At 46.3% G+C, this 19,749-nt stretch overlaps 3 protein-coding genes across 4 annotated transcripts; 1 reads left to right on the top strand and 2 right to left on the bottom strand.

Annotated features, from left to right (window-relative positions):
• Positions 1-615: 615 nt before the first annotated feature.
• Positions 616-2,077, bottom strand: LOC114789172 (uncharacterized). The gene is made up of 4 exons (XM_028978313.1): positions 1,717-2,077; positions 1,531-1,627; positions 877-1,030; positions 616-763 (listed from the first exon to the last, which is right to left on the bottom strand). The coding sequence occupies exons 1-4, from the start codon at positions 2,038-2,040 to the stop codon at positions 724-726; spliced, it is 615 nt and encodes a 204-aa protein (XP_028834146.1). The 5' UTR covers positions 2,041-2,077; the 3' UTR covers positions 616-723.
• Positions 2,078-2,456: 379 nt separating this feature from the next.
• Positions 2,457-8,906, bottom strand: dapk3 (death-associated protein kinase 3). Its single transcript, XM_028976846.1, has 9 exons — positions 8,822-8,906; positions 7,388-7,472; positions 5,677-6,037; positions 5,464-5,593; positions 5,320-5,368; positions 4,558-4,584; positions 4,325-4,477; positions 4,162-4,207; positions 2,457-4,082 (listed from the first exon to the last, which is right to left on the bottom strand). The coding sequence occupies exons 2-9, from the start codon at positions 7,447-7,449 to the stop codon at positions 3,546-3,548; spliced, it is 1,365 nt and encodes a 454-aa protein (XP_028832679.1). The 5' UTR covers positions 7,450-7,472; positions 8,822-8,906; the 3' UTR covers positions 2,457-3,545.
• Positions 8,907-9,659: 753 nt separating this feature from the next.
• On the top strand, positions 9,660-19,515 carry sppl2 (signal peptide peptidase-like 2). 2 transcript variants are annotated; one of them, XR_003749491.1, is made up of 15 exons: positions 9,660-9,773; positions 10,991-11,107; positions 11,187-11,369; positions 11,441-11,530; positions 11,616-11,755; positions 13,031-13,173; positions 13,311-13,407; positions 13,502-13,618; positions 13,953-14,034; positions 14,940-15,014; positions 15,111-15,173; positions 15,628-15,727; positions 16,255-16,332; positions 16,414-16,648; positions 17,884-18,020. XR_003749491.1 is itself a non-coding variant. In XM_028976240.1 (15 exons), exons 1-15 carry the CDS (start codon positions 9,726-9,728, stop codon positions 18,055-18,057), a joined length of 1,668 nt encoding a protein of 555 aa, XP_028832073.1. In that variant the 5' UTR covers positions 9,660-9,725; the 3' UTR covers positions 18,058-19,515. The 2 variants fall into 2 exon arrangements, 1 of the variants encoding a protein (XP_028832073.1); XM_028976240.1 differs by having other exon boundaries at positions 16,414-16,574; positions 17,884-19,515.
• Positions 19,516-19,749: the final 234 nt, after the last annotated feature.

Below are 19,749 nucleotides of genomic sequence, written 5' to 3'. Positions count from 1 at the left end.
GGGCTATGCTAAGCTAATTCTTACAACTTTTCAACAAACAACGCGCCCTGGGCCGGACAAGCAGTTTAATAAAAGGCGGTGGTTAAGTTTTTTTAATTTATTTATTTAAATTAAATTAAAAGGTTCCGACATGTCTGCAGCATGTAAGCGCTGAGTGGTTACACAACTTGGCCACGGCATTTACCAAGCACACCAACTTCAAATAAAACACTATTACAAGAGCCTGGCGATATTTATACGCCGGTTAAAGGCCGCTCCTGTTCCTTTTACTCTCGGGTCCACCACACACAATGAAATGGCGCTCTGTGGCGAGAGAAAAAAATCCACGTTTCGGTTTAAACTTAAAGTTCACTGGCTGCTCGTATTTTAATATTATTTCAGAGCAGCTGAACCACTTCACACGTTTCAGTTTAAACTTAAAGTTTACAGGCTGCTCGTATTTCCTATTCTTTCACTTTTCGTTTTGTCTGTTTTCTGGTGTCATGACGTTTTAAAAGAAATGCAACAAACAGTCCTTTCCACCACTGTATTTTTTCACTGTTAGATGCCAAATAAATGTATTTAAAAAAAAAAAAAAAAAAAAAACACCACAATTACAATCACTGGAGATTTTGTTTACTTTAATATAAATATTTCCCACACCAACAGGGACCGTGGTTGATTCCTGTAGAATTAAAGGTTATTTTAAGACTGGTGAGTAAATCTGATGATGGAGCGTAAGCATCAGTGGCTGCGGCTGCCTCCCTCTGTCTTGCACGCGTTCCTGCAGAACAAAGAGAAAAGGGGGCCACGGTGAGTTGGGGCCACGGTGAGTTGGGGCCACGGTGAGTTGCGACCCCGGCGGTTGCGGCCTGCGGAGGGGGGACCTTCACTCACAGCTGTTTCAGCAGCAGCGCGTTGCCGGACTGGCAGGCCCTGGTCTGCACCTTCGTCGCCTCCTCGTGGGCGACGGCGGCCTTGTTGGACGCGAAACAGGAGTCCAGCTGGAGGAGGGTCCATGTCAGGTTGGCCCGGCCCATGTCGATGTGAGCTGGAAAAAACGACGGGGTCACATGGCAAAGACACACGAGTCTATAACACCACATTACAGATGAAATCATTACCGATACAATCATACGGAACACTGTGATGCAGGGTAACAGTCATTTACATTTACATCATTTACCAGACGCCCTTATCCAGAGCGATTTACAGTCAGTAGTTACAGGGACGGTCCCCCCCTGGAGACACTCAGGGTTAAGCGTCCTGCTCAGGGACACGATGGTAGTAAGTGGGATTTGAACCTGGGTCTTCTGGTTCACAGGCGAGTGTGTTACACACTAGGCTACTACCACCCAGTCAAGTTGAGGTCCCTTTATTATCAAACCCTGTACATTTTACACTACAGAAGAAATATGGGGTGGAATAGAGCTTCTATGCCCGTTTGGCGAGTAGAAAAGGATTATATGAGTGGAGGAAAGTTTTTTTTTTTTAAGGATCTCTGGGCGGCTGATCAGTGAAAGGCGGGAAGCGGGGTGTAGGTCACACTACCTTCCTGCTCGGTGCCTTTAGCCGACAGCGTTTCCTGGATTCTTTGACAGGAATCAATTTCCTTTTCCAAAGCGGTCATGTTCTCTTTCAAAGCCACCTTCAGTGAACGCAGGACATGTTACCAACTACACGTAATCAACGATTTTCACATTCTCTGTAACGTAAGACGTCTGAAGGCGAACTCACGTTGGTCTGTTGGCTCTCCAGAAGGGACGCGTGGCTTTCCCTCAGGGTCGCCATGATGACGGCCAGCTCATTCTGGAGCCTGGTCCGGTTCTCCTGGCCCAGTCGGATCTGGTTCTGGAGGAGCTCTCGCTCCTGCGCCCTCACAACCTTGGCTCCTTCGGTCTTCTCGACGACGGCCTGCTGCGCCGCCTTGCACTGGCCCACGCTCTTCAGCTGAGGCCAGGTGACCCACACCACAATGACGATGAGCGAGATGGTGGACCACAGGACGAGGAACGCCAGGAAGAAGTTGCAGGTGCTGCGCGAGGACTTGGACCTGGCCATGGCGACGAGGGCGCTGGAAGTGGCGGGGCTCCTTCGCCGCCGCTGAGGAAATGGCATGCAGGGTGGGACTTGCACCGAGGTCAGAAAAGCGCAGCGACTGTGCCAAGTACCGAGGGAAGAAGAAAAAAAAAAAACATTCCCATATGGTCCAAAATACCGCCTGGGTGTGGGACGTCCAAACACAACACCAAAACCAAAGTGGACGTGTTCTGTCTTATGCATATACAAACGTGCCCAGTGTATCTGCTTACGGGACCAGAAAGACGAGGACAGTCGGATGCCAGCGCTCCCGGTGCATCATATTCCAGTCCAGCGCTCTCTAAACAATTCTTTCCAGAGAGGCACTGCGGACGAGGGCACCGAAAGAGTAATTATTTGCACTGGGGTGGAAAAAAAAAAAAACAGGACAAACGTCGTCTCAGTGTAAAATGCCTTTATTAGGGTATTTCTACAGTACATTTCTACAGTAACTCTGCTATAGTTCACCTTTTAAGTGCAAAAGTTGCACATGGCCTTATATGCAACATACATGATTCGTGGGTCAAGGACCCTGCCGTCCATCCACTCAGTTTGCAAACGGCTTCCATGCATACTTTTGTTTCACGATGGGGAAAAAAAAATTTAAAAAATCATTTTAATCCATTTTTCAAAAAAGAAAATTGTGGTATAACAGCAAAAATGGCAATGTGATGAAAGCATACAACGTCAAATCATTTAATAAATCAGGCAAAGGTCCAGTTATTACACGTTGTCCATAATAAGAGCATTAAATGCCATTTTATATGCCACAGGCACACGCATTTCCTGGAGTTATTTCACCGGAACCCGCATCAAATCATTGACCCGTGTGCAATGAAGACGTGAACAAAAATGGAATGCCTCAGTCAAGCTCGATGCAAAAACGCCGAAGGCTGCGCCAGAAAATATGGATTTGGCATCGGTAAGAGCGTGCGTCCCGGGGGTTCTCGGCTTCGCGGAAGACAAGTGCCACAGCATCTTGGGGAATACAGGACAGTACGTGGCCATTCCGCGCACAGTACATACGGTACGTTATCTGCACGGCCAGCACGGTAAAAAACTAAAGATGGGAATATAGCTCTGGATTTTGGTTTTTACGTTTTAACATTTTAAAACAAGCCTGCGGTGCAGCAGCGAAACAGAGGACAGAGAGGGCGCGAGGACGTACGATACTTGGTCCGGGTGAAACGTTTCTGTCCCTGCTTTATAAATGCCACGGTCCGGAATGGTACGCGACGCGTCAAACGTCTACAATGAGCCCAGTTGGAAGGAGGTCGTTTTCTACAGACATAAGGTGCTACGGCGCCACATTTTGACCGCCGTCCCTTTCAAGAGGGTGACTTTTACACTTCAAATTCATTTATTCTGGAACCGACATGGAGAGGGGAAAGTTTTAAGAAGTAAAGTCAACTCCCCACCGAAATATGTGAATTTTGGAATACGGGTGGAGTTCGTATGGATATTTGCCGATGCGTGGACGTTTGAGATCAGGCCATGCCCGTGCCGTGGCCCTCCTTCTCCAGGGAGATGGAGCGCACCAGCTCCTCCACCCAGCGCACCTCGGACGCCACCTGCTCGGCCAGCGCCTCGTAGCGGTTCTCCAGGCGGCCGAACTTGCGCTTGAGGGAGCTGGCGGCCAGCATGGCGGCGCGGGCGTCCTCCTGGCTCTGCCGCCGCTGGGCCTGGGCGCGCTGGAGGTCCTGCCGGATCTGGCCCAGGTCGCGGGCCACGCTCTCGTTCTCCTCCTTGTACCAGCCTTCCTTCTCCTCGTAGATGGAGAGCAGCGCCGCCACGTCCTCCCGGCAGGACTGCTGGTTGTGCTCCAGCTCCTTCAGGCCCTCCTCAGCAGCTGCGATCTCCTCCAGCACCTTGGAAAAGCGCTCGAAGTTGACGTAGGTGTTGTTGGGGGGCATGCTGGAGTGGGATTTGATGGTGTACTCCTTCAGGCGCGTGGTCTTCAGCCGCCGGCGCTCCGGCTTACGGCCAGTTTCCTCCTCTTTGCGGACGTTGCGTCTCTTGATGACCTAAAAGGAGAGGGCGGTCGGCAAAATCCAAATTATAAAAATTCTAATGACATGACACGTCTGTGGCATGATTCTTTACCTTGATCCATGGATGCTGAAGGCTATCGTCTATTGTCATTCTCTTTCTGCAGAAAAAAAAAAAAAAAAAGCTAACCAGACAAACTAGAACACGGCCAGAAAAGCAACGGAGCCGGATTTTTTAGGGAGGTGCTAATGAGTCCGGACGGAGAGCCGGCACTCACTTGGGGTCCTTGACCAGCAGCCTCCGAATGAAGTCCTTGGCCAGCTCGCTGGTATTGCTGAAATACTCCTCGTCGAAGTCGTAATTCACAGCCGAGATGTTGGTCAGCGTCTCCTGTTTGGTCTCACCGAGGAACGGCGACGCCCCACTGAGCCTGCAAAAAAAAAAAGGGACCCGTGTGACATCTGACAGGCCACGCCCTACCCGACCACAACCACTCAAAAGGGCACTTACAGGATATACGTGATGACGCCAATACTCCTAGAGAAGGGAAGAATAACCAAGAGTTAATCGCCCATGTAAACTAATTACATGAAATTGGTTTGAATAGGACATGAGGACAGTTTAAATTAATGAAAAGATATTGTCTGAAAGTGGTAGGGTGGTAGTAGCCTACATTTACATTTACGGCATTTACCAGATGCCCTTATCCAGAGCGACTTACAATCAGTATTTACAGGGACAGTCCCCCCCTGGAGACACTCAGGGTTAAGTGTCTTGCTCAGGGACACAATGGTAGTAAGCGGGATTCGAACCCGGGTCTTCTGGTTCATAGGCGAGTGTGCTACCCACTAAGGGTGGTAGTAGCCTAGTGGGTAACACACTCGCCTATGAACCAGAAGACCCGGGTTCGAATCCCACTTACTAACATTGTGTCCCTGAGCAAGACACTTAACCATGAGCGTCCCCCGGGATGGGGGGGACTGTCCCTGTAACTACTGATTGTAAGTCGCTCTGGATAAGGGCGTCTGGTAAATGCTGTAAATGTAAATGAAAGTTGAGTCGTGGCAACTGGACTTTCTTTCTATAATGTAGAGACGTTCTTTAAGTCTCTACCTTAAAGACAAGAGAGTCCAGTTGCCACGACTCAACTTTCAGACAAATTCACCTGGATGACTGAGAATCTTCACAGATTAAAAGATATCATTGTAATGTTAGAAGGTCCGATGCTAGTAGGAGATTTCTGGGAATATCTAGGACCTTATTGTGTCTTACCACATATCTGCTTCAAGACCAAGAGGTTCATAGTTCACTATTTCCGGCGCTGTTGGGAAAAAGAAGAAATTCCCGCGTTTCAAACAAGGTTTCTCTTGAAATGCAAAAAAAAAAAAAAGAAGAGAAGAAAAAAAGTGAACGCACCAACAAATTCTGGCGTTCCAAAGATGTTCTTGAACTCGTTTCCATCCTTGATCTGATGTGCGATGCCAAAGTCGATCAGTTTGATTCTGGGATTAGGGACATTTTTGTCCAGCAGCATTATGTTCTCGGGCTGCAAGGCAAAGGTCAAGTGGTGAGTGGCGAGTTTGTAACGGACACCGACCGAGGGCGGCTGTGGAACGGCGCTGGGCCGACCTTCAGGTCGAAGTGGGCGATGCGTTTGGAGTGGAGGTACTGAACGCCGTCCAAGATCTGCTTGAGGAACTGCGTGGCCTCCTCCTCGGTCAGCGACTCTTTCTCCGCCAGGAAGTCAAAGAGCTCACCGCCCGACACCAGCTCCAGGATGATGATCACGTCGGTCTTGTTCTCGAAGATGTCGTGCAGCGTGATGATGTTGCTGTGCTGGATCTCCCGCAGGATGTTCACCTCGCGCTCGATTTCCTCGCGGCTCACGCCGCGCCGGCTGGACGACAGGCGCCGCTTCTTGATGAACTTGGCCGCATATTCACACCCGCTGCTCTTCTCCTTGCACTTGCGCACAATGGCAAACTGGCCACTGGGGGGGGACAACAATGGGAGAGCCGTGATTTGTGAAATACTGCCCCCTACTGGGTAGAGTTTGCATCTAAACACAAGGTGTAAAATTATATATATATATATATACACAAATACACACACACACCTGGTGTTAAATGTCTGTGTGTGTGTGTGTGTGTATATATATATAACTTTGTGTTAAATGTCTCTCTCTCTCTATATATATATATATATAGAGAGAGAGACATTTAACACATATATTTAACATTTAACACACACACACACACACACACACACACACACACACACATATATATATATATATATAAAGACATTTAACACAAAGTTGCAGGTGACGTGTGTAGAACAAGGCACCTAAAAAAGTGGACGCTGTAGATCCAAACAGCACATCTGGAAAAGGTCTGTGCAAGACAGTATTTCAATACACCGTATACTGTGTATAATGCGGTACTGACAATAAATCTCTCGTGAGTCTTGAAAGCCTGATTTATGTCGAAGCAAAACACTCTGATAGAATGCAAACTGGCATCGGTTTTTCTAATGTTTATTGTTTCTATATAATAACCCACAAAATAAAATAAATGAAGTGACGTAGGAATGAATAATATACAGCGCGGTCCCTGCTGTGTAAAAAGTGCTGAGACGAACAGTAGCACTCATATGAAGAACAAATGCAAAAAAAAAAAAAAAAGGAAAACAGTCACACAGACTAACAACTTTTTCTAAAGGCAAATTCATCTTTGCATCCTTCACTCTCTAACGAAAGTGAGAAATTTCAGGTTTATTTGCTTGCTTTCTGTCTTTCTTTGGTCGGTGGAAAAACATTCCTGCCCTGTCGCGCAGCTCATATCCACAGAGCGGCGGGCCGCGAGGCAGGCAAGCGGCGCATTGTGGAGCAGTGATGTCATGCTGCAGAGCCGCGCTTCCATATATAGGTAGGAAGTCAGGCCTCGGTCCAGTGCAAGATTATGCGTCACTCCTTCTCTAAACACGGAAAGTTGGATTCCACAGGGCTGAACGTGGACCACGTGATAACAGAGTTGAAATAGTGGACTACGTGGGCATCGCGCCATCGAACGTACAACCGCGGCCATGAATAAGCACCGTCTGCTTGTGACGTGCCGTTTTACGGAAGGATCCGCCGTCTCGGGCTCTTCATCTTCCCTGAGATTTCACAACGTATGCTGAATGTTCAGAATGTATGTGGACTGCAGTGGAGTGTATAAAATTGACGGTAATATCAATATCAAGCAGAATATGCACATATCTATATATTTTGTTGCTATAATGGATGGCATCAGTTCTTGTACTTGATTTAACCAGAAAAGGTAAACGACTCAAATCCTACCTGCCCAACTCCTCTCCCATTTCGTAAAACAGGTCAACATCCTCCTGCCTGAAGCCCGCCATGGTTTGCTGGATGGTAAAGAATGCTGTAATAATAAGCAAATAATAATAAAAAAAGAAACTCAACTAAACTTTTCTTCTGATTCTGTAAGAAAATGTACAGATAATTGATTACAGAAGTCTATAGATTTCATTCAGAATTCATTTCGCCCAAAAACCTTACAAAGGTTCCCACTGAAAACAACATCATCTTCATGATATTTTTTCAATAATTAGGTTAGTCAAAAAATTAAATAGATTTTCACAATATTTTAGAGCCAAAAGAAATATTGTCAGGGATTAAATTATCGTCAGAACCAATAATTTGATTCAATAAATATATATAGCACATTGAAATAACATTTAGTCCTGGTACATGTTTCACACTTTTTACAATCAAATCAGAGAATACTTAAAGAATGCTTAGACTAACTTGTAACTTTGTTATGGTCAGATTTATGCAAGAAAAACTACAACAGAGTCAATAAAATGATTGTATTAATGATTTTGAGTCCTAGAGAAACAGAACTGATTACTTCACAAGAAAGCAAATACTTCACTTATCGCTCTGAATAAGTGTGTCTGATAAATGAGGTAAATGTGAATCGAATTAACTTAATACATTGAAAAAAGGAGAACGCCAATCAGAATCAGAGAACTTTATTAAATCCTGAACAAAATTGCCTAATTGGTCTCTTGACCAGTCAAGCGAGAGTGCAGGACTCCTCCGGGTCACATCCGATTATTAACAATCATCTGAAATTGTGAAAGTGAAGTGATTGTCATTGTGGAGCATTGTGAGGCACGGCATACGGTGAAACGTGTCCTCTGCATTTAACCGTCACCCTTGGTGAGCAGTGTGTGGGGACCTCAGTGGCACCTCGGCGGTTCGGGATTCGAACCCGCAGCCTTCATATTACGGGTCAGTTTCCTTACCCGCCCTTGCCGCCCAAATTATAATAAAGGTTCAAGTGACCAACTTGGGTCAAACTTTAGTCACAGGTTAGACTAAGAGGGTCTAATGGTGGCCTGACCAACTGATGTAATGTGTGTGTGATTCCAATGCAGCTACGTCATCTCGCCACCAACATCCGCAGCAGAACGTTTCTCTAACGTTTCATCCTCGACAGAAGGAAATCGTACGACAACGACATCTAGTTGAATGAAAAAAGGGACCTGAAGTCGACGTTTTGAGTCATTAAATCAGTATCGGTGATTCCGAACCGAGTACTCGGGCTAACTCTCCTAGCTGGAATATTAGCATTCCAAAAAAAAAACGACACTCGTCCAGCTCTCGCGTTAACGTCCATCATCTTTGACGCCGCGCCGCGGAGCAGACGCGTTCGCGGCCACCGTCACGGACGTTCGAGGTAAGAAAGAGGGGCCGAAAACTCACCGTTCGTCGCCTGCGCTTGCGGTTATATTTCGGCTGCTGCCATTGCTGACGGCGCTGCGGTGCGGTGACGTCACGTCGACGTCACTGCGACGGGGCGTGTCCACCAGAGTAGTCAAAGTCGTTAAAACAACTCCGCTTCTCAGGCTCAAGTCGCCGTTTTAAATATCCACGTGTTTTTGTTTAGTTGGATAAAATGTTTTTTGGGAATATGGGTGTCGGGTTTCGGTGATGTGAGTCTGCTGAAACGCGGGTACAGACATGATCACAGCGTTCACTTCTTCTCAGATATGAACCGTTTCTTCCCCTTTACTTATCATATACCTATAAACTATCAAATCTAACAATAAACAATCCGCTTTGCAGTTGATAAAAGTGAAAATATATACATTTTAAATACATTAGGTTAATCACGTTAATTTGCCACTGTGAATTGACGAAAATGGCATGAATAAATATCCTGTTGTCCATTTTTAAATACTTCTTTCATTTGCATTAAACATTAAAATGTGTTATCCGCACTATAAGATGGAAAGACGATGTTCAATTATCATTTTCTTTATAACTGTAAATTCGGTGAACAGTTACTGAGAACAGTTACTTTTTTTTCCAATCTAAATGTATTTTCCCCGAAAAGCAAAATGATTCAGAATTCCAACAAGCTTCTCTCCCAGAGAAGAATTCCGACGGGAGGTAAACGCAAAACCAAAAAAATAACCCGCAGCCTGTGCAGAGTTTATCGACGGGAAGATTAGCCAATCCCGATACGAGAACCTTAGCCCCGCCTCGCCACGCGCCTATCAGATGAGTGCTGCAGAGAATGGGCGGGGCGTGGCGTGGAACAGCTGGTGGGCTCGCTGTGAGGCAGTGCGGTGGAGAGGGGGGGCAACAAAAACAGTCCGGCGCCATGAGGGTCGCGACGTGGCTGCTCTGGGCGGCCTGGTGGCTTGAACAGGTGAGGTCGGCGGAGTCGGAACCGAGAGGAGATGCGGTGGCTGGAGTCGGCGGGAGGCCCTTTGACGCGCGTTAGCCGGGATGCTAGCGAACTACCTGTGCCTGTGTGTTAGCGTGCTATGCTAGCGCGAAGCTCCGCCGACTGAGGGCGCTGAGACCGGCTTGCCTCACGGCCCACACGGTCGCCGGGCTGCGCTCGGAACGTTCCGTGCTGCGCATCGTGAAACTACAAACGTGGGAAGTAGTTCTCATGTGTGTTTGAGGGTTAAAAGCGAACAAAATCAGTATTCATAAAAAGAATACTTGATAAAAAAAAAAAACAGCATTGCAGAAAATAAACAAAAGCGGTACAAGGGGTGAGAATTGTTCGGGTGTATGTGACATTTTGCCAACTTAAGGGAAGAGCATACCCCCCCTCAAAAAAATAATACCATATTTTAATCTAATTTTGTGTTGATTTCATTAAAAAAAAATCCCACATTACTCAGTTATCAATGGCTTTCCTTTGATAACCCCTGTATGTCCAATATTGATCAAGTAAAGCATTTATTGCAGAATTTCCTTCTTTTCATGAAACAGTGACGTGATGTGTGTAGAGAAAGGGATTCTTTACTGTATTGTAATACAGTTTTGTTCTCCATCCGTAGACTTTTGACTGTAGGAGATTATAGTTTACAGCGTTGCCCTTTTACGCCCATTTGGTTCGCACCCCTGGAATATTTCAGAATGTTTGTATTTGAGGAATGGCCTCAAAAAGAACGTGTTGCACATCTTGCAGTAATTTATTGGCAGCCCCTTAAGGCACAAATATATTCACGTAGTGTGCTAGTAGCCTAGTGGGTGACACACTCGCCTATGAACCAGAAGACCCAGGTTCAAATCCCACTTACTGCCATTGTGTCCCTGAGCAAGACACTTAACCCTAACTTGCTCCAGCGGTGGACCGTCCCTGTAAATACTAATTGTAAGTTGCTCTGGATAAGAGCATCTGGTAAATGCTGTAAATGTAAATTAAGGTTTTGCACAGAATCCGTATGGGGTGAGTTTAGCCAATATGCAAATACATTCAGTTCGCTAGGATGGTAGGCAAATGGTGTCAAAGAATCCCGGTGTTTTTATTTCTTTATTTTTTGCCACCCTGAGTGAACGTGATGTGTTGAAGTTGACTGTGCATAATGTTTAATCTCTCGTGGCCGGCTCTTTTCGTATTTCCGTCAGGCTCTTGGCGAATACGGCATGGCGCACTTCAGTGAGAAGGGAAAGGTCAGGGGAAAGGATTACTGTATATTTTTCAACTCCCAGTGGGCACGTTTACCCCAAGACCTCAAAAAAGCGGTGAGTCTGTGCACGGGGTCCGTCTGGTGTCTCCGCTTATTGAGCTTGCGCTTGACGTCTACCTGCCGTCTGTCCTCAGTCTCGAATCCAGACCTTCGATCTGACCGCCTCGGTGCTCTGCTCCCCGTCGGAGGTGCCCGATGGCGGCTTCCCCAACCGCATCCCCATGGTACTGAGGGGCAACTGCACCTTCTATGAGAAGGTCAGGCTCGCACAGATCAACGGTGCTCGGGGTATCCTCATAGTCAGCAAGGACAAGCTGGTGAGTCAAAGCGGCCGTTTCCCATTTCAGCGCTTCATACTCCAGACTGATTTTTACTGAACGTATCGCAGACCCCTCCAGCTGGAAACAAGACTCAGTACGAGGAGATTGACATTCCGGTCGCTCTGCTCAGCTACACCGACATGCTGGACATCAGCAAGGTGAGCCCTTTCTTCTGCCATTTGGAACGTTGCAGGGTTTAAATGTCACACTGTGAGTAATAAAGTCATTTGCCTGCGTCTGCAGACGTTCGGAGAAGGGAGAGAGGTGGCCATGTATGCCCCAAACGAGCCGGCGCTGGACTACAACATGGTGATCATCTTCTTGATGGCGGTGGGCACTGTGGCCATCGGCGGCTACTGGGCAGGCAGCAGGGACATCAAAAAGTACGTGACGGTCTTGTTCTGTCCTGGCCATTCGCAAGTGGACAGCAGCTCTAAGCAGAGATGTGAATCCACTCAGCTTGTACACTCCATTCTCTACACTCCTAATACCCCCTGTACACAGGGGATGTCAGGGGACATGAAGACATTTTGCTTTGATGTCTTCATTAGGGCTGCGACTATTACTAACGACTATTTAAATGATCTGTAATTTTTTTTTATTATTATTATTAATCAGAGAATTGGAGAAAAAAAAATACAAAACAAGAAAAGCATATCATGATTTTATTCAAAAACGAACTAAAATCTTTAGAAAGTGCACAAACATGCTTCTTGAGCTGTTATAGTAATAATAAAACACAAAAACACACATGTATGCTTTACCTCTGCCAAATATATACTTTTTTTTTTTTTTTTGGTAATTGAAGTGCCACCTGAGCTGCCAGAACAATAAATAATTATAAAAAAAATTGGATCAAGAACAATACAAATCAGGATTTAACAGGATTTATTTGAATGCCGGAACTAGTTCTCTTCACTGCACTGCAGACGCACAAACTCTCGCACAATGAAATGTGTTTGTTCCTCACTTGGCTGTGGACATCACTGAGGGTGCTAAAAATTATTCAAGAATGTCACAGCTTTAACTGGACCGTACACATGCAAATGAATCCCGCAAAAAATCCACTTTCAAACAGCCACTCAGGTCATTATGCGCTTCCAAATAATTTGGAGACCGCTGTGAAATACAGACTACAGGCACCTCACTTCACCTCACCTGTCCTCTCCAGCTCGCCGTACTGTTGTCCCCCGGGTTGTAGGGGGAGAAATGGGCGGGCCCAACCAGACGTCTGCTAGAACAGACCACGCGTCACTCCTGAACAGAGCGGGCGCTGCTTGCTGCCTGCTTCCATTGGCGGCATCAGGCAACAGGCGTTAGAAACAGCATGCATTTATGCTAAAAACGGGTGTTTTTAGCATAAAATGCAGCCTTTTTTTTTTTTTTTGCTCCGCCCAGTCTATGAGGCGCCAAACTCTGCAGACATCAGTGCGGAGAGAGAGACCGAGTGTGTTCTCTGCGCTCCGCACTCAACTAAAGTGTTTTTAAAAAAAAAAAAAAACTAATGTCTCCGCGTTACACGACGCAACTAATCGATTATAGAATTCGTTGCATCATTTCTTGTCGCCATGTGTTACCATATGTTTTTTTCCACCCTAATTCAGCAGATTTTGTGATATTTGTTGCCGTTTTGTGTATTAATGTTCTGTCTTGTTAAGGCGCTACATGAAACACAAGAGGGACGACAGTGCGGAGAAGCAGGACGAGGAGACTGTGGACGTGACACCCATCATGATCTGCGTGTTCGTGGTCATGTGCTGCACGATGCTGGTGCTCCTGTACTACTTCTACGACCACCTGGGTACTCAGTTGACTCTTCGTCTTCGTCACACAGCGTCGGTTTGATGTTAATGGAGATGAGCACCTGGATGAAGAGTCTCCTTACCCAATCTCTCTCTCTCTCTCTCTCTTTCCCTCTCTCCCTCCGTCTCTCTGCAGTGTACGTGATCATTGGGACGTTCTGTTTGGCCTCATCTGTCAGCCTCCACAGCTGCCTGTGGCCCTTTGTGCGCAGAATCCCTTTTGGAGCGTGCAGGTAGGGCTGGTTAAAAAAAAAAAAAAAAATTCTTTTTTTCTGTGCGGGTTTTTCCCCGTGTGCCGAATAAACTCATCCGGGTTTCTTTTCTCAGGATTCCTGAAAACAACCTGCCATACTGCCACAAGCGGCCTCAGGTGCGCATGCTGCTCCTCTCGCTCTTCTGTATCGGGGTTAGCGCCACCTGGTGTGTGTTCCGCAACGAGGACCAGTGAGTAGAACCAAGATCACTTGATCAGCCTAAAACTATGCTTAGAGGGGACCGTAACTTCTGGAACGGTCTATATGCCTTTGTACGTTTGACAGGCCTCCCCGCTGCCTGCTTTTAAATCTCCTCTTCAGGCCTTTGACTCACCATGAGATGTTTACTTTATTGTATTGTATTTTTGAATATATATATATATATATTATGGCTGTTCTTATTTGTCTCAAGTATTTAATTTGTCTTTTGTCTAGTGGGCTGGAGTGGTTGTATAAAATGCTCTGGATTGGATTGGACTGGTAGACGCTGTGCCTTGTTCACAGACGTCCATGGTGTTTTCCAGGTGGGCGTGGGTGCTGCAGGATGCCCTGGGAATCGCCTTCTGTCTCTACATGCTGAAGACAATCAGACTGCCAACATTCAAGGTGTGTTTCTCACTCTGTGTAGGTTTTAAAATAGCCTGAATTAGGGCTGTGCGATATGGCATAAAATCATATTGCGATATAAATTGAACCATAGACTATATATTCCGCTATATAATTAGTAAAATAAGTAAATTTAAATGTAACGTTTTTTGAAAGGGTAACGTGTCCATAGCACAGGCACTGCAGCAGAAAGTTGTACAATAAACTTTTTACAGGTAAAGCAACATATAGCATAACCGTATACCAGATAATATCTGGCCAATTTCTACTGAAAGTGGAAAGTGGGGCGGTGGTGGCCTAGCGGTTAAGGAAGCGGCCAAGGAAGCGGCCCCATAATCAGAAGGTTGCCGGTTCGAATCCCGATCCGACTGAGCAAAGCACCGTCCCCACACACTGCTCCCCGGGCGCCTCTCATGGCTGCCCACTGCTCACTCAGGGTGATGGTTAAATACAGAGGACAAATTTCACTGTGTGCACCGTGTGCTGTGCTGCTTCACTTCACTTTACTTTTCTGTCACACCTATAAGACAGTGAAATAGAAAGTATTTGTATGATGCGAGTGATTTATATAAAAAATATTGTCAGAAAATCTTTAAATAACACTCTGCTTGTTCATATTTTATCATGCAGTCTATACAGGATTCCAAGGATTTTATTTTATTTTATTTTTTTTTAAATCATAATTACTTGAAGGCTTGTTTAATTTAATTTATTGGGTCTGCCGATGCCTTGTGCGGCAAGTAGGCGTGGTTTTTGTGAGGAGCGGATATTTCTGCGGTATTCTGGTGTAATCCAAATCTCTGCCGTTGGCCAAATTTATATCGCATACGGTTTATACTGCGGAGTTCTACTCTGAATGTAAGCATCATTTCTAAACTTGCTATTTTCATGTCTTTCTTCCCCAGGCTTGCACGTTACTGTTGGTGGTCCTGTTTGTCTATGACGTTTTCTTTGTGTTCATAACACCTTTCTTTACCAAGGTATGGGTATATATATCGTAATGTGCATGCTGTCTTGAGCACTTTTTGCAAACGCTTATTTTTAACCTGTGTTTGTGTAAATCTCTCTATTGACAGAGTGGGGAAAGTATCATGGTAGAGGTAGCGGCTGGTCCAACAAATTCCTCCACCCATGAGAAGGTCATTTTTGTTCATGTTTTATTTTCAAATACTATTTTGGGTGCAATGCAAGTACTTGGACAGACCACATTTAAGTAGAGCACCTTATTTAACACAGAGACTGTCAGAACCACACAGTGCTTTTCTCTCTGCTCCACCCCCTATTTTAATATCTCAAATATGGACGTTACCAATAACTCAAAGTTCGAAATTTAACAGCCTACAAGTTTAATAGTGGAGAGAAGTGAAAGCCCCAAAAAAAACTTTTTTTTAAATGTATTTTATGTAATAATGTGCCAACGTTATTTCAGGGTATCGAGAAATTTTAAGCTCTGTCATGATACACTATATATGACAATTTATTTAGGCCATTTCGCCCATAGGCCATTTCGGTTTTGGTTTAGAGACCTGCAAGGACAGATATTCCACCCTGGGTACTGACAAGACTCTCCCGTGTCTCTGTTCTTCTCAACAGCTGCCGATGGTTCTCAAAGTCCCCCGACTCAACTCGTCACCTCTGGCCCTGTGTGACCGGCCCTTCTCTTTGCTTGGTTTTGGGGACATCCTAGTTCCAGGTTACAAGAGATTTAATTTGATTTTCGAAATTCATTGGAATCAACGTACGGTGGATATTAAGTGTACACACCCTGGTAAAAATGGCAGCTTGTGATTTACATAGGAATTTCCCACCTATAACCTGAACAATTAAACTGAAAACAAAGCTACAATAATCTGCATAAGTGTGCAGACCCTTTAAGCAATATTTTGTGGAAGCACTCTTTGATTTAATTACAGCATTCCGAGTCCATCAGCATGGCACATCTTGACTTGATCACATCTTGATCAGGTTGTGAGGGCACTTCTTGTGCACGGCCCTCTTCAGGTCACCCCACAGATTTAGGTCAGGGCCATGTTCTTTTTTTGCTGATTTGGATGTTCGCTTGGGGTCATTGTCGTATCGAAAGGTGAAATTCCTCGTCTTTTTAAAAAATAATTTCCACAACAAAGACCTGACATTTTCACAGGGTTGTGCACCCTCCTGATATCCGCCGTGTGTGTCCTTGATTGTAAGTGAACGCATGTTTCTCTGCCCGCCGCTCAGGCCTGCTCGTAGCCTATTGTCATAGGTTTGACATTCTCATGCAGTCGTCCCGGATCTATTTTGTGGCCTGCACTATAGGTAAGTTCTCTCCTGACTTGTTCATTTTTTCATGACGTTCTATCTGACACGGGCCACGAATAGGAACTTTGTTCTCCGCAGGTTACGGCATCGGCCTGCTCATCACGTTCGTGGCTCTGGCTCTGATGGAGATGGGCCAGCCCGCCCTTCTGTACCTGGTGCCTTGCACTCTCCTCACCAGCCTGGCGGTGGCGCTGTGGCGCAAGGAGTTGCCTTTGTTCTGGACAGGAAGTGGATTTGTGGTGAATACCAGTTTGATATGAGTGCCTGCGGTTGGGAAGCTGCTAGTGTTTTTAACAGTAACTAAAATTAAAAAGTTGAGTTGACCACCACACGCCGCACACACCCACCCACACACTCATTAGATGTTGTCTGCCTGAGGTGGGGGATGCGGGTGCTTCTGCGCTGTACCTCCACGTATCATTTCCATGTTGGCTCAGCCAAATGTAGCCGGAGATGGCAAAAATGTCACTGTTTCCTATACCACGGCCCTTAAAAACAAGTTATTGCATGAGCCTCTGTTCTGATTGGCCGATCGCTCAGGTCTCTCCTGGTTCCACGACAGGGATAATCCGGGGTTTCGGTTTACGCGTATGGAATAATAACGGCGAGGACGCAACAGATGCAATCACGCAATGCTTGGTCATCCTCCTCTTTTTAAAGCGTTTACCAGACGCCCTTATCCACAGCGCCTTACAGTCAGTAGTGACAGGGACTGTCCCCCTGGAGACAGTGCATTAAGATTAAGCATCCTGCTCAGGGACACGATGGTAGTAAGTGGGGTTTGAACCTGTGAGTTTTTGGTCTCCTGGTCACAGGTGAGTGTCGACCCCAGTATGCCACTACTGTCCTATATAACATAAATTGCTGCTCCAGTCACTTTTCTGCCCTGATGGCTCTTATCGGCCGTACGATGAGCTGGGAGCGTCGCAGCCACCACACACACACACACACACACTCTCTCTCCACTCAGCAGGAATCAGCTGTTTGCTGTATTGCCGATATCCCAATTTGGCAATTTTTGAGCGTGAAACACACAGCCAGCAGCATTTGAAGTTGACTTTATGTTAACGGAGCCGTCGTGTCATGCCACGGCACGCCGATCTCAGTCCCTCACAGTGTTAGTGACATCAGAGCTGTAATAAGACGTAGCACGCTCATCAACGTCACGCCATTTCTGTCTCTTGGATTTACATAAATAACTAGAACGAAACAGGAAGTGTCTGCTTGCTGGTTATCTGTATGTTGAAGAGAAGGAGACCTTTTTGTTGGTGTGTTATAATTTCTGACACCCAGAAGATACATCACACGCCCAGGTGCGGGCATCACCCACGTGACCACGCCCACTACCAGCACGCAGATTATCAGCGCTTTAATTCCAGCGTTCTGATGATTGATCATAATGCGTGGGCCGTTCTTTGTTGTAAAGAGCCGGGAAAGTGTCCCTGGGTGACGTCCTGCAGACGTTCGTACCGAGCATGGCTGCTGCTGCTGCTGCTTTTCTCCTGGTTGACTTTTTCTGCGCTGACTCAGGTCTTCTGCCTCCCTCAGCCTCCTCCTATCATCATGGCACCAATCAACCCCACCCAAACTCCAGGACCTCCCACCAAAGCAGAGTCTCAGGCCCCCGAAGCAGCCAATCAGGACGAGGCTCCGCCTCCCAGTCCTCATCCCGCCCCTGAGGAGCCCTCTCAGCCTAAACACGAAGTTCCCAAACCCGAGTGACCGAGCCAATCAAGCCAGTCTCCTCTTCCTCATCATCGTCTTCTGCTTTTTATACTCTGTACCGTTGGACAGTGGAGATGTTGTTGTCATGGACCTGCTGCTCCCAACATCTCAGTGATCGAGGAGACTTAAGAAACCACACGGACTGCCCTGTTCTACTGATCAGCAGAGGTCAAACCAGCCTCTAGAGGTCGCGCTGCCCCAACACATCAACTCTGACCCTTTAAGATCAACTCACGCGGTGCTACGCGGGGCGGGGCGGCCTGGGGGGCTGTTCTCCCCCCACTTCGTCTCTCCGTGGCTGCTGAGCGTCTGGAAGCGGGCGTCGACGTGATCGCTCCAGAAGTGAGATGACTATGTAATCAAGTCCAACTGTCATGTGTGTGCGCTGTGTTTGCGGTACGATATTCTCTCTCTCTCTCTCATTTGATATAGAACAAACTCGTCAGTTCACGTTCAGAAATACACTACTCAAAAAAAAAATAAAGGGAACACTTAAACATCCCAATTTAACTCCAAGTCGATCAAACTGTCCACTGAGGAAGCAACGCTGACGGTCAATTTTACATGCTGTGGTGCAAACGAAATGGAGAACAAGTGGGAATTATAGACAATTAGCCAGAGATCCCCAATAAAGGCGCGGTTGTGCTGGTGGGGACCACGGACCACTTCTCAGTTCCTTTACTTACTGCCTGATGTTTTGGTCGCTTTTGAACGCTGGCGGTGCTTTCACTCTAGTGGTAGAACGAGACGGAGTCTAGAACCCACACAAGCGGCTCAGGTATGCAGCTCATCCAGGGTGGCACATCAATACGAGCTGTGGCAAGAGGGTTTGCTGTGTCTGTCAGCATAGTGTCCAGAGCATGGAGGCGCTACCAGGAGACAGGCCAGCAGATCAGGAGACACGGAGGAGGCCGTAGGAGGGCAACAATCTGACGGAGATGGGTGTTGGGTGGCTGACTGCCATTGGGTACCAAGATGAGATCCTCAGACCCCCTTGTGAGACCATGCTGGTGCGGTTGGCCCTGGGTTCCTCCTAACGCATGTGGCTGGAGTGTCAGCAGTTCCTGCAAGATGAAGGCATTGATGCTATGGACTGGACCCGCCCGTTTCCCAGACCTGAATCCGACTGAGCTAATCTGGGACGTCATGTTGCACCACAGACTGTCCGGGAGTTGGTGGATGCGTTAGTGAAGGTCTGGGAGGAGATCCCTCAGGAGACCATCTGACACCTCATCAGGTGCTAGGGGGGGTCATACAGGCCACACCCACTACTGAACCAGGACATCACATCAGATTTGGATCAGCCTGTAGTGTTTTTCTTCTTTCGTTTTGAGTGTGACCCCAAATCCTGACCTCCATGGGTTGATGATAAATTAGATTTTTTGTGTGGTTTTGTTGTCCGCACATTTAACTATGTAAAGAACAAAGAATTTAATAATATTTCATTCATTCAGATCTAGGGTGTCTTATACTTTGTGTTCCCTTTATTTTTTTTCTAACAGTGTATTTAAAGAAGCTCTTTCTCGATATTCTATCAATATATATTTTTTCATTTAGTTGCAGTATTAATAATACACCATAAGGTGTTAGGCACAACAATCTAGAAATAAGAGCCCTCACCCTTTTGATCAGGGCGTTTTTCTTTTTTTTTTTATGTAATACTAACATTTTATTGAATATAGAATATTT

The sequence above is a fragment of the Denticeps clupeoides genome, chromosome 4, assembly GCF_900700375.1.
Source record: "Denticeps clupeoides chromosome 4, fDenClu1.1, whole genome shotgun sequence".
Lineage (NCBI taxonomy): Eukaryota > Metazoa > Chordata > Actinopteri > Clupeiformes > Denticipitidae > Denticeps > Denticeps clupeoides.
This window is presented reverse-complemented; position numbering and strand designations above follow the sequence as displayed.